The sequence below is a fragment of the Sapajus apella genome, unplaced genomic scaffold (assembly GCF_009761245.1).
Source record: "Sapajus apella isolate SASKATOON/1434 unplaced genomic scaffold, GSC_monkey_1.0 scaffold14, whole genome shotgun sequence".
Lineage (NCBI taxonomy): Eukaryota > Metazoa > Chordata > Mammalia > Primates > Cebidae > Sapajus > Sapajus apella.
In genome coordinates this window covers 4,622,012-4,635,182 of record NW_022436954.1, presented here as the reverse complement: position 1 = coordinate 4,635,182, position 13,171 = coordinate 4,622,012, and the positions used below count along the sequence as shown (strand labels likewise).

General features: G+C 46.9%; 2 protein-coding genes and 1 pseudogene across 10 annotated transcripts in view; all 3 read left to right on the top strand.

Annotated features, from left to right (window-relative positions):
• Positions 1 to 10,903, top strand: part of DPP3 (dipeptidyl peptidase 3) — a 31,033-nt gene extending 20,130 nt beyond the window's left edge. For all 4 annotated transcript variants that reach the window (XM_032282742.1, XM_032282740.1, XM_032282739.1 and 1 more), the window contains 2 exons: positions 6,711 to 6,873; positions 10,322 to 10,903. In XM_032282742.1, coding sequence (XP_032138633.1) covers positions 6,711 to 6,873; positions 10,322 to 10,494 — 336 coding nt within the window. In that variant the 3' untranslated portion in view covers positions 10,495 to 10,903. The remainder of the gene's footprint in view (positions 1 to 6,710; positions 6,874 to 10,321) is intronic.
• Positions 4,017 to 4,582, top strand: LOC116554691 (annotated as a pseudogene).
• Positions 10,904 to 11,805: 902 nt separating the features above from the next.
• Positions 11,806 to 13,171, top strand: part of BBS1 (Bardet-Biedl syndrome 1) — a 21,574-nt gene continuing 20,208 nt past the window's right edge. For 4 of the 6 annotated variants that reach the window (XM_032282734.1, XM_032282735.1, XM_032282733.1 and 1 more), the window contains exons 1-3: positions 11,806 to 11,917; positions 12,219 to 12,295; positions 12,411 to 12,445. In XM_032282734.1, the coding sequence (XP_032138625.1) occupies positions 11,871 to 11,917; positions 12,219 to 12,295; positions 12,411 to 12,445 (159 nt within the window). In that variant the 5' untranslated portion in view covers positions 11,806 to 11,870. The remainder of the gene's footprint in view (positions 11,918 to 12,218; positions 12,296 to 12,410; positions 12,446 to 13,171) is intronic. The other 2 variants (XM_032282737.1, XM_032282736.1) reach the window with 2 other exon arrangements.

Genomic DNA, 13,171 nt, shown 5'->3' with positions numbered 1-13,171 from the left:
AATCCCAGCACTGTGGGAGGCTGAGGTGGGTGGATCACATGAGCTCAGGAGTTCGAGACCAGCCCAAGCAACATGGCAAAACCTCATCTCTATAAAAAATTTTCAAAAATTAGCCAGGCTTGGTAGTGCACACCTATAGTTCCAGCTACTCTGGAGGCTGAAGTAGGAAAATTGCGTAAGCCTGAGAGGTCAAGGCTGCAGTGAGCCATGATTGCACCACTACATTCCAGCCAGCCTAGGTGACAGAGTAAGACACTCTCTCTTAAAAAAAAAAAAAAAAAAGGACATCTTTTAAGAATGAAGGACATTTTTGGACAAACAAAACCAGTTAACCATTACTAAACCCTCAGTAACAAAACTTCTTCAGGATATAATTTAGGAAAAAGAAACAGCCCCAGAGAGAAGGTTTGATAAGCCATAAGAAATCATGTAAGTGATGCTGAATGTAAGGTTACAATATGAACTTTGTACACCAATAAAAATGCTCAATTTGGCTGGGCGTGGTAGCTCATGCCTATAATCCCAGCACTTTGGGAGGCTAGACTCCTTGAGTCCAGCAGTTTAAGACCAGCCTGGGCAACATAGACCTCATCTCTACAAAAAGTTTAAAAAGCAGCCAAGTGTAGTGATGCATACCTGTGGTCCCAGCCACACAGGAGGCTGAGATGGGAGGATCGCTTGAGCATGGGAAGTAGAGGCTGCAGTGGGCCCCAATCACGCCACCACACTCAAGTCTGGGCAACAGAGCTAGACTCTGTCTCTAAAAGAAAAAAGATAACTTATTAATCATAAGTTACTGTAAAGAAGGTGCCAAGTCTTACACTAGGATAGGATATTTGCAACATGTATGGTTAGTCCCCGCTTATCCGCAGTTTTGCTTTCTGCAGCTGCAGGTAGCCGCAGTAGAGTACAAGATATTTTTAGGCTGGGTGCGGTAGCTCACGCCTGTAATCCCAGCACTTCGAGAAGTCCAGGTGGGCAGATCATCTGAGGTCAGGAGTTCAACACCAGCCTGGCCAATGTGGCGAAACCCTGTCTCTACTAAAAATACAAAAATTAGCTGGGCGTATTGGCAGGTGCCTGTAATCCCAGCCCCTCAGGAGGCTGAGGCATGAGAATCACTTGAATCTGGGAGATGGAGGTTGCAGTGAGCCGAGATCGCACCACTGCCCTCCAGCTTGGGCGACAGAGCGAGACACTGCCTCAAAAAGAAAAAAAACAGGATATTTTGAGAGAGAGGCTATATTCACCTAACTTTTATTGTGTTATATTGTTTCAGGCGTTCTATTTTATTAGTAGTTAGTGTTAATCTCTTCCTGTGCCTAATTTGTAAATTAAACTTTTCTCATAGGTGTGTATATATGACAAAAAAAAAAAAAACAGTGTATATATAGGGCCTGTACTATCCGTGGCTTTAGGCATCCACTATATGGTTTTGGAATATATGCTCCATATATGTGTGGGGATTGCTATACTAACAAATAGTTCATATCTAAAATACATTAAGAACTTTTAGGCCAAGCACAGTGGCTCACATCTGTAATCCCAGTACTTTGGGAGGCCGAGCCAGATGGATCACTTGAGGTCAGGAGTTTGAGACCAGCCTGGCCAACATGGTGAAATCTGCCTTTACCAAAAATATCAAAAAATTGCCAGGCATAGTGGCAGGTGCCGGTAATCCCAGCTACTCAGGAGGCTGAGGCAGGAAAATCGCTCAAACCTGGGAGGCAGAGGTTGCAGTCAGCTGAGATCATGCCACTGCACTCCCTCATGGGCAACAGAGTGAGACTCCATTTCAAAAAATACAAACAAATTAAGAACTTTTTTTTAAAAGTAAAGAAGAAGCTGGGCATGGTGGCTCACACCTGTAATCCCCAGCACTTTGGGAGGCTGAGGCAGGCGGATCACGAGGTCAGGAGTTCAAGACTAGCCTGACCAACATGGTGAAACCCTGTCTCTACTAAAAACACAAAAATTACGGTGGCTCACGCCTGTAATGCCAGCACTTTGGGAGGCCAAGGCTGGTGGATCACAAGGTTAAGAGATCAAAACCATCCTGGCCAACATAGTGAAACCCTGTCTCTACTAAAATATAAAAATTAGCTGGGCGTGGTGGTGTGCATTCGTAGTCTCAGCTACTTGGGAGGCTGAGGCAGGAGAATTGCTTGAATCCGGGTGGCACAGGTTGCAGTGAGCCGAGATCGCGTCACTACACTTCAGCTTGGCACATGGCGACAGAGCAAGACTCTGTCGCAAAAAAAAAAAACCCCACAAAAATTAGCCGGGCGTGGTGATGCGCACCTATAATCCCAGCTGCTCAGGAGGCTAAAGCAGGAGAATCGCTTGAACCCAGAAGGCAGAGGTTGCAATGAGCCAAGGTCACGCCATTGCATTCCAGCCTGGTCGAGGGAGGGAGACTCTGTCTCAAAAAAAAAAAAAAAAAAAGTGAAGAAGAAAAGTCACCAGAAAAATAAGCAAAAATGAACAGAAGAGGAAAATGAATAGCTCTTGACCAACTTAGGGAAGATGCTCAACCTCGTTAGTAATCATGCAAGCTCAACCTAAGCTGCATAAATTACAATTTATATCCACCAGCATGGCAGAAATTAACAACTGCCAGCATCTACTTGGTAGACTGAGCAATGAGGACTGTATCCACTGCGCATCTGGAAGGCTGTGTTACATAGGAATTTCAAGAAACAGTAGCATCATCTCTTAAAGTTGAGCATTCCTGTCACCTACATGGAATCAGTTCTGGGAAAACTTACATCTGTTCCTCAGGAGACACACTGGGATGTTCACAGCAGCATTATTAGCAAAAAGCACCAGCTGGCGCAGTGGCTCACACCTGTAATCCCAGCACTTTGGGAGGCCAAGGTGGGTGGATCACCTGAGGTCAGGAGTTTGAGACCTGCCTGGTTAACATGGTGAAACCCCATCTCTGCTAAAAATACCAAAACATTAGCCAGACGTGGTGGACTATGCTTGTAATCCAAGCTACTTGGGAAGCTAAGGCAGGAGAATCACTTGAACCTGGGAGGTGGGGGTTGTAGTGAGCTGAGATTGTGCCACTGCACTCCAGCCAGGGCAACAAGAGCGAAAATCCCATCTCAAAAAAAAAAAGCACTAAATTACACATCAGCTGTAGAAGAGATTGTGTGTTTTAAGTAGAGGACTACACAGCAGTGAAAAGGGAAACTATAGCTGCATGTTTTAGCACAAATGAATCTCAAATGTAATCCAAGCAGAAAGAGCAAATCAAAATATATATAGTTCAAAAAGCAGCCAAGCCATGTGGCCCATTCCTATAATCCCAGCACGTTGGGAGGCTGAGGTGGGCAGATCACCTGAGGTCAGGAGTTTGAGACCAGTCTGTCCAACATGGTGAAACCCCCTATCTACTAAAAATTCGAAAATTAGGTGGGCATGATGGCAGATGCCTGTAGACCCAGCTACAGGGGAGGCTAAGGCAGGAGGATCACTTGAACCCGGGAGGCAGAGGTTGCAGTGGGCTGAGATTGTGCCACTGCACTCCAGCCTGGGTAACAGAGCAAGACTCCATCTCAAAAAAAAATAATAATAATAACAGGCAAGAACTTAATATATGATTTAGAGTAAAACTCAGGGAAAGCAAGGGAATTTTTTAAAAAGTACACTACTGGCCAGGTGCAGTGGCTCACTCCTATAATCCCAGCACTTTGGGAGGCCGAGGTGTGCAGATCATGGGGTTAAGAGAGCAAGACCATCCTGACCAACATGGTAAAGCACTGTCTCTACTAAAAATAAAAAAATTAGCCGGGCATGGTAATGTGTGCCTGTAGTCCCAGCTACACAGGAGGCTGAGGCAGGAGAATTGCTTGAACCCAGTGGGTAGAGGTTGCAGTGAGCTAAGATGGTGCCACTGCCCTCCAGCCTGGTGACAGAGCAAGACACCATCTCAAAAAAAGTATATATCAAGGGGCTGAACTGAGCGGAGGTGCCGCCGGGCAGAGGGCCCACGTGGGCTCAGCTTTCCCGGTCAGCAGTGGTGACAGTAGCCTAGCCTGCCGGGGAGCCATTGGTTTTCAGAGCCGCTGTCTTCTAGGCTCCATCAGTGGTCGGCATGGCACGTGGAAATCAACGAGAACTTGCCTGCCAGAAAAATATGAAGAAAACCCAGGAAATTAGCAAGGGAAAAAGAAAAGAGGATAGCTTGACTACCTCTCAGAGAAAGCAGAGGGACTCTGAGATCATGCAACAAAAGCAGAAGGCAGCTAATGAGAAGTCTATGCAGACGAGAAAAATGATGACTGGCTATTTGGAAAACCGGGGTGCTACTGCCAACTGGGTGTATCATAAGCTCTAAGATCAAGACTTTGTAGAGTGGACAGTCATTAAATATGTTTTATCCTTTAAAAACTGTTTTGAACTTTACCTTTCAGTTTGACTTAGTGCAATGTTTCAGAAACAGTCTTCAAAGAATAAAAAACTACATGCATGTGGCATATTGGTGAACATGATTTTTATTAGTTAACATTCATATATAATTTATTAGGTAATAGGATCAGATAATAGGATGTCTCATATAATAAAGATTCTTTGTCATCAAAAAAAAAAAAAAGCATATATCAAGGATAGTGGTTTCCTTAGATGGGCGCAGCCACAGGGTGCAGTCAAGCAGAAGCAGCTGAACTAACTCTGAAGTGTGGTGGTGGCTGTATGAGTGTCTGTTTTAATGTTATTTACAGCATACATACTGTATCTTGTTTGTGTAAGAATGTTTTATTTTATTTTATTTTATTTTTGAGATGGAGTTTTGCTCTTATTGTCCAGACTGGAGTACAATGGTACAATCTCAGCTCACTACAACCTCCCCTCCCAGGTTCAAGCGATTCTCCTGCCTTAGCCTCCTGAGTAACTGGGATTACAGGCATGCACTACCAAGCCCAGCTAATTTTGTATTTTTAGTAGAGACAGGGTTTCTCCATGTTGGTCAGGCTGGTCTCAAACTCCTGACCTCAGGTGATCCACCCACCTTGGCCTTCCAAAGTGCTAGGATTACAAGCATGAGCCACCGCGCCCAGTCTATTCTTATTTTTATTTTATTTTATTTATTTTTTTTTTTTGAGATGGAGTCTTACTTTGTTGTCCAGGCTGGAATACAATGGTGTGATCTTGGCTCACTGCAACCTCCACCTCCCAGGTTCAAGCGATTCTCCCGTCTCAGCCTCCTGAATAGCTGGGACTATAGGCACTGCCATCATGCCTGGCTAGTTTTTGTATTTTTGTAGAGACAGAGTTTTACCATGTTTGCCAGGATGGTCTTGAATTCCTGACCTCAGGTGATCCACCAGCCTTGGCCTCCCAAAGTACTGGGATTACAGGCATGAGCCACCACGCCCGGCCAGAAATGTTTTATTTTAAAAAGGGTAATGGTGGTCAGTGGTGGCTTACACCTATGATCCCAGCAATTTGGGAGGCCAAGGTAGGCAGATCGCCTGAGGTTAGGAATTTGAAACCATCCTGGCCAACATGGTTAAACCCCGTCTCTACTAAAAATAGTAGCCAGGCGTAGTGGCAGGCGCCTGTAATTCCATCTACTCAGGAGGCTGAGGCAAGAGAATCACCTGAACCCAGGAGGTGAAGGTTGCAGTGAGACCACACCACACCATTGCACTCCCGGGTGACAGAGTTAGACACTGTCTCAAAAAAAAAAAAAAAAGGTAATGATAATACCTCCCTTGTCTACATGTCAAATGAGATAATCAAACAAGAAACATTAGCTTTAATTTTGTGAGCATTTAGTCTGTGCTAGTCATTGATCTGTGTTTCCCACTCATTCAGCACAGTAACACTGTGAGAGAGCAGAACTATTCCTGTTTAGAGATAACAGCTCAGAGTGGTTTCATAACTTGTCCAAGGGTACACTGCCTGTAAGTGACAGGGCCCAGCACTTTGCAGAGTGTCTTAGTCTGTTTTCTGCTGTTGTAATACAAAAGAATACCAGAGGCTGAGTGATTTATAAAGAACAGAAATTTATTTCTGACAGTTCTGGAGGCGGGGAAGTCCAAGATCAAGGCACCAGCTAGTTTCCTTGTCTAGTGAAGGCTGCTCTCCCCTTCTATCCAGGATGATACCTTGTTGCCAAAATCTTTGGAGGAGAGGAATGGGAGGAATGCTATGGCCTCACATAGTGGAAGGCAAAATGGCAATAGGGCCAAACAGGCATGAAGCCTGTTTTCCTTATTCTTTCTTTCTTTTCTTTTTATTTAGAGATGAGACAAGGTCTCACTATGTGGCCCAGGCTGGTCTCAAACTCCTGAGCTCAAGCAGTCCTCTCACCTCGGCTTCCCCAAGTACCAGGATTGCAGGCATGAGCCACCACTTTTTTTTTTTAATAGAGATAGGGTCTTGCCATCATAGGGTCTTACCATGTTGCCCAGGCTGGTCTCAACAGTGTTCCCCCACCTCTGCCTCCTCGGGTCCCAGCACCAAAGTGCTATTACAGGTGTGAGCCACCACACCAAGCCTGAAGCCTCTTTTATAAGGGCCTTAATCCCATTCATGAGGAAGGAGCCTTAATGGTTAGGTTGAAACTTAACCGTAAGTTTCAACACCAGAATTTTGGAGGGGACACATTCAAACCATAGCACAGACTGTCCAGGGCTGAGCACAATCAGCTATGGCCTGTGGCAGAGCCCATCCTAGACACTTACTTCATCCTCCCACAGGTGCTGAAGTCTACAGGGGATGTGGCTGGAGGCCGGGCCCTGTATGAGGGGTATGCGGCGGTCACTGATGCGCCCCCTGAGTGCTTCCTCACCCTCCGGGACACAGTATTGCTGCGTAAGGAATCTCGGAAGCTCATCGTTCAGCCCAACACTCGCCTTGAAGGTAATGGGCTCTTAAGCTCCTTTAATGGGGACCACATGGGGCCCTATGGGGAGCATGAAGAACCCACCCAGGGGCTCAAGGAGAGCAGCCCAGCATGGCCCTTTCCTTTCTGTCCCACCTCCAGGGTCCTTCCCATGCCAAACCTCAGGCTCTAATCTTGGTTTCTGTCACTTCACCACCCCCCAACAGAGTCATACAGGTTGTAAGACAGTGACAGAAGATCTGAAGAAGACCACCAGAGCAGGGGATAGCAGAACATGCAGACGGGGGAAGCCAGGCATTTGTACCAAAGACTTAGACCTGTTGAGTACCCAGGCTGGGGGTCAGGTCAGGAGGGGGCTGGGACCCAGCAAGCCTAGTGAAACCCAGGGGACAGTGTGACTCAGTCCCATCCGAGATGGTGATCAACAGCTGCATCATCCCTCTTCCTTCTCAAGCGACAACACCAGAGCCTAGCCCTAGCCGCATGGTGCTTGTACCTTTCATATTCAAACCTCCTCGGGTCCCAGCACCCTACTGCCTTCACTTTCCTCTCACCCCTTGACTCATCTTTCGTGATATTTGTCACTTGAGATACCTAAGACAATGTGATGTTATGGAGTGGTTAGAGCACCAGCTTCAGAACTGCCCTGTGACCTTGGCCTAGTCACTTGACCTTTCTAGACTTGGGTGTCTTCATTCATAAAGCCAGTGTGGATTACTTGCTGATATTATAGTGAACCTGAATTCCTTCCAATGGTTTCTAAGTGCTTTCTGGGGGTTCATGTGTTAAATCCTCACAATAGCCCAATAAGGTAGGTATTTTTGTTATCCCCATTTTACAGGTAAGGAAACTGAGGCATAGAGAGTAATTTGCACAAGGATTATTTCTTTTTAGTAGAGGAGCCAAGAGTCAGATTAAGAGTGGTTGAGTCAGCTGGGCATGGTGGCTCACACCTGTAATCTAAGCACTTTGGAGGCCAAGGCGGGCGGATCACCTGAGGTCAGGAGTTCAAGACCAGCCTGACCAACATGGTGAAACCCCGTCTTTTTTTTTTTTTTTTTTTTTTTTGAGACGGAGTTTCGCTCTTGTTACCCAGGCTGGAGTGCAATGGCGCGATCTCGGCTCACCGCAACCTCCGCCTCCTGGGTTCAGGCAATTCTCCTGTCTCAGCCTCCTGAGCAGCTGGGATTACAGGCACGCGCCACCATGCCCAGCTAAGAAACCCCGTCTTTATAAAAAAAAATTAAAAATAATAAAATAAAATAAAATAAAAAGAGTGGTTGAGTCAGGTATAGTGTCCCCTGCCTATAGTCCCAGCTACTTGAAGAGGTGAGGTGGGAGGATCACTTAAGCCCAGGAGTTCAAGGCTGCAGTGAGCTATGGTTGTACTATTGTGCTCCAGCCTGGGTGACAGAGCAAGACCTCAACTCTAAAAAAAAAAAAAGCATTGTCATGGGCAGTTATGAGGGTTAAATAGAATAATATTTGTAAAAAGTCAATACCTACTGTTGGTAAAGAAAAAGCATTTATTTATTTATTTTTCTTTGTTTGTTCGTTTTGAGATTGAGTCTCACTCTGTCACTCAGGCTGGAGTGTAGTGGTGCAATCTCAGCTCACTGCAACCTCTGCCTCCTGGGTTCAAGCGATTGGCCTGCCTCAGCCTCCTGAGTAGCTGGGATTACAGGCATGCACCACCACGCCTGGTTAATTTAGTATTTTTGGTAGAGATGGGGTTTCACCATGTTGGCCAGGCTGGTCTCAAACTCCTGACCTCGTGATCCACCTGCCTCGTCCTCCCAAAAGTGCTGGGATTACAGGCGTAAGCCACTGCGCCCAGCTGCCTGATTCTTTTTGTCCTTCAGATTCTTGTAAAATGGCACCTTGTGAGAGAGGTTGTCTCTGACCCCCTCAACCTAAAGTAACTGCTTCAGTCCCTCTCTGTTCTGCCACCCAGCTTCATTTTCTTCATGTGCCCATCACACTTGCCCATTTTCTTGCTGGTCACATCTCATGATGGCAGGAGCAGCATACCCCAGTGCCTCATGTACAACCTGGCACACTGGAGCTGCTCAGTGACTGTCAAATGAGGCCGGGCGTGGTGGCTCATGCCTGTAATCCCAGCACTTTGGGAGACTGAGGCAGGTGTTCAAGACCAGCCTGACCAACATGGCGAAACCCTGTGTCTATTAAAAAAAAAATTCTTATAAATCCAAATGAGTGCATTAACAAATCATGTCAGCCACATGGACAGTATCATCAATTGCTTTGTTATGTCTAGCCCTGTGCAAGCTATGGAGGAGCCACTGGGGATCCAAAGGTGATCACAGCTTATTGGAGATGATAAGATATGGAAATAAATCATCATACAAGGGAAATGTTAATGAATAGCCAAAAGATATAAACAAAACTCTAAACACTTAGAGGAGGGAAGATCGCATCCATCTTCAAGAGTATCCAGGAACGTTCTGGAGAGGAAGTGGTGGTTCCCACTAGATTTGAAGAACAGTTTGGATTTTCAAAGGCTGCGATGGTGATGTACCGTAAAAACTTTCTTTTTTGAGACAGAGTCTTACTCTGTCCCACAGGCAGTGATGCAAACTCAGCTCACTGCAACCTCCACCTCCTGGGTCAAGCGATTCTCCAGCCTCAACCTCCCGAGGAGCTGGGATTACAGATGCCTACCATCATGCCTGGCTAATTTTGTATTTTTAGTAGAGACAGGGTTTCACAATATTGGCCAGGCTGTTCTTGAACTCCTGACCTCATGATCCACACACCTTGTCCTCCCAAAGTGCTAGGATTACAGGCATGAGCCACTGCACCCAGCCAAATATTTTATTATTTATTTATTTATTTTAGTTTAGTATGTATGTATTTATTTATTTATTTGAGATGGAGTCTCACTCTGTCACCCAGGCTGGAATGCAGTGGCACAATCGGCTCACTGCAACCTCCGCCATCCAGGTTCAAGCGATTCTCCAGCCTCAGCCTCCCATGTAGCTGGGACTACAGCTACATACCACCATGCCCGGGTAATTTTTTTGTATTTTTAGTAGAAACAAGGTTTCACCATATTGGCCAGGCTGGTCTCAAACTCCTGACCTCAGGTGATCTCCCGCCTTGGCCTCCCAAGGTGCTAGGATTACAGGCATAAGCCACCGCACCCAGCCTAAATCTTTGACTGACTGACTGAATGAATGAATGAAAGTAGCCATGCATTTAATACCCCCTCTGTAGTATTTCCTTCCTCACAGGGTTAGTGTAAAGATTAAATTAAGTAATTAACCTAAAATGTAGAGCAGCTTTTTTTTGTTTTTTGTTTTGTTTTTTGTTTTTTGTTTTTTTTTTTTGCAGAGCTCAGTAAGAAACAGTTGCTGCTGTGATTGTGATTAAGACTATGATGATGATTTAGTATCCCAATTCAGACCTTTTCCTACTGCTGTTTTCTCTCCATCTCCTCCCCAGGCTCAGACGTGCAGCTTCTGGAATACGAGGCCTCAGCTGCTGGCCTCATCCGATCCTTCTCTGAGCGTTTCCCAGAGGATGGGCCTGAGCTGGAGGATATCCTCACACAGCTGGCCACAGCCGATGCCCGATTTTGGAAGGGCCCCAGTGAGGCCCCATCTGGCCAGGCTTGAGGAAGATGTGTGTGGCCTCTCCCCCAACTCCATCAAACCAAGGCTGCAAATGGCCCTCCATTCATGTGTGTATTTAGGGGCTAGGGGAGGGGAAGGGGCAGGAGCATGGACCTTGGTACTACCTCAGCTGAGGGTGGTGACACTAACCGCTTCCATTTGTCAGCACTTTCCAGCTTGCCAAATGCTTCCCCTCTGACCTCATTTCATCTGCACTGCCATGTGTGGGGTGAGCAAGACGGGGCTCACCATCCCGTCTACCAGATGAGGAAATGGCAGTTCTGAGAAGTCACTGGTCTAGATCCCGCAGGAGGCACGTGACAGCTAGGGTTCAAAACCTTCTCACCAAATCCAATGCTCCTCACATATTAATTTTATAACCAGACAAATAAATATCAGAGACAACCACCATCTTTGCGGCGTGTGTGGCTCCTCCTTGCCTTTGTCTGACTTCTCATTTGCTCCCAGCAGGAAGGTGATGGGCTCAAGGCCTGGGGAAGGGGAAAGCCTCCCTTCCACAAGACGTTGACATTATCTCTAGATGATATACAGTCACAGAGCTGAACACAGCATGATTTTTGCAGCCCTCCTTTGTGGCATTTCTTGCTTTTTTTTTTTTGAGACGGAGTTTCACCCTTGTTGCCCAGGCTGGAGTGCAATGGTGCGATCTTGGCTCACTGCAACCTCCTCTTCCCGGGTTCAAGCAATTCTCCTGCCTCAGCCTCCTGAGTAGCTGAGATTACAGGCCCAGCTAATTTTTTGTATTTTTAGTAGAGACGGAGTTTCACTATGTTGGCCAGACTGGTCTCGAACTCCTGACCTCGTGATCCACCCGCCTCAGCCTCCCAAAGTGCTGGGATTACAGGCGTGAGCCACCGCGCCCAGCATTCTTGCATTTTTAAATGTTCTGGGAACCTACAAACTCAACTTCAGTCAGAATCCTCTGCATTTGCCCCTTAACCCTCGTGTTTTGTTTCTCTGTGCCTGGACCTCTAGAATAAAGCAGCAAGACAGGACATGGCTCCTCACCGAGTAGCCATGAAGATGGAGACAGGAGTTCGTTTTGCTGCTCATAAATGCTAGAAGGGGCTTCTTTCCAGCTCTGGAAGCCAGAGGGCCCTGTGGCTGACCCAGAGATTGAAGGACCCAGACACCTGGAAAGGTAGCTCTCATTGGAAAGGAACAATGATAAATGAGCTGGGAAGAGAGAGTCCTCAACCCAGGAAGGTGGCCAGCGCGTCCTCCCCAGGGACTCCTAAGCCTGGCTGGGAAAGCTTGGCGCCCGGAACCTTTGTACTCGCGCTTCCCAGCGCTCGGGCACTGTTGGGCGTTACGCAGCAGCAGGGGCGGGGCTGGTTGCCAGGACGACGCCTACCAACATGGCCGCTGTGTCCTCATCGGATTCCGACGGCTGCAGAGCTGAGAGGTGAAGGCGGGGCTTCTCAAAGCCTCCTTTTCTACCCGTGTAAAGAGGGTCCCTTGGTCCCTGGGCTCTGGGCTTCTGTTCTCGGGCAGTCTGGAAGGTCTCTTAGACGTCAGATAGGAAAACCGAGGCCCAAGATGTGCATATATGTGTCTGGAGGTCGCTCGGTGAGCCATTGGCGGAGCCCCGGACTTGTACCCAGACGTTCTAATCTTATGTTCATGAGTGACCTGTACCAGCTCGCTCGAAGTTTTCTTCCCCTCCTGTGGGACTCACTCCCCAACTCTCTTTCCCCCACTCCCAGCAATGAGGCCAATTCGAAATGGTTGGATGCGCATTACGACCCAATGGCCAACATCCACACCTTTTCTGCCTGCCTAGGTGAGTCTCTGGAACCAGGAACCCTGGCTTCTAGGGGAATGGGGAGTCAGACGATGGTCCTGTAGTGAAGCCTCTGGGATTCTGAGACCCTGGTTTTGGCCCTTTTGTTTTACAGCGCTGGCAGATTTGCATGGGGATGGGGAATACAAGGTAAGCATATCACCCTAGCAGAAGAGTTGGGGGCAGAGGGGCGTACCCAGAAATGAGATTTTCCGACGGCTGAAAAGAGGCCCAGCATACTCTAGAATTCACATACACTGTGAAAAAGCACATTTCGCGTTAAATTTTGCTTTTATGTGGAAAGTGAAGAGAACTGATTGATTTCATAATGCAGACTGCAGAAATTAAAGCAGATCAAATATTTCTGGGGATTCTGCTAAGACAATGCCTCTTAATTTAGTTAACATGATTTTCTTGTTGGAAGGGCAAATTCCTTGGTTGGGGGCGGGCATTAGAATCTGGAGGGAAAGTAAAAGGGAGGGAAGTGAGAGTTTTGTATTTATGAAAAGATTTTAAGATTGGCCATAAGGCCGGGCGCGGTGGCTCAAGCCTGTAATCCCAGCACTTTGGGAGGCCGAGGCGGGTGGATCACGAGGTCAAGAGATCGAGACCATCCTGGTCAACATGGTGAAACCCCGTCTCTATTAAAAATACAAAAAATTAGCTGGGCATGGTGGTGCGTGCCTGTAATCCCAGCTACTCGGGAAGCTGAGGCAGGAGAATTGCCTGAGCCCAGGAGGCGGAGGTTGTGGTGAGCCGGGATCGCGCCATTGCACTCTAGCCTGGGTAACAAGAGTGAAACTCCGTCTCAAAAAACAAAAACAAAAACAAAAACAAAACAAAACAAAAAAAAAAAAAAAAAAAAAAAAAAAAAAA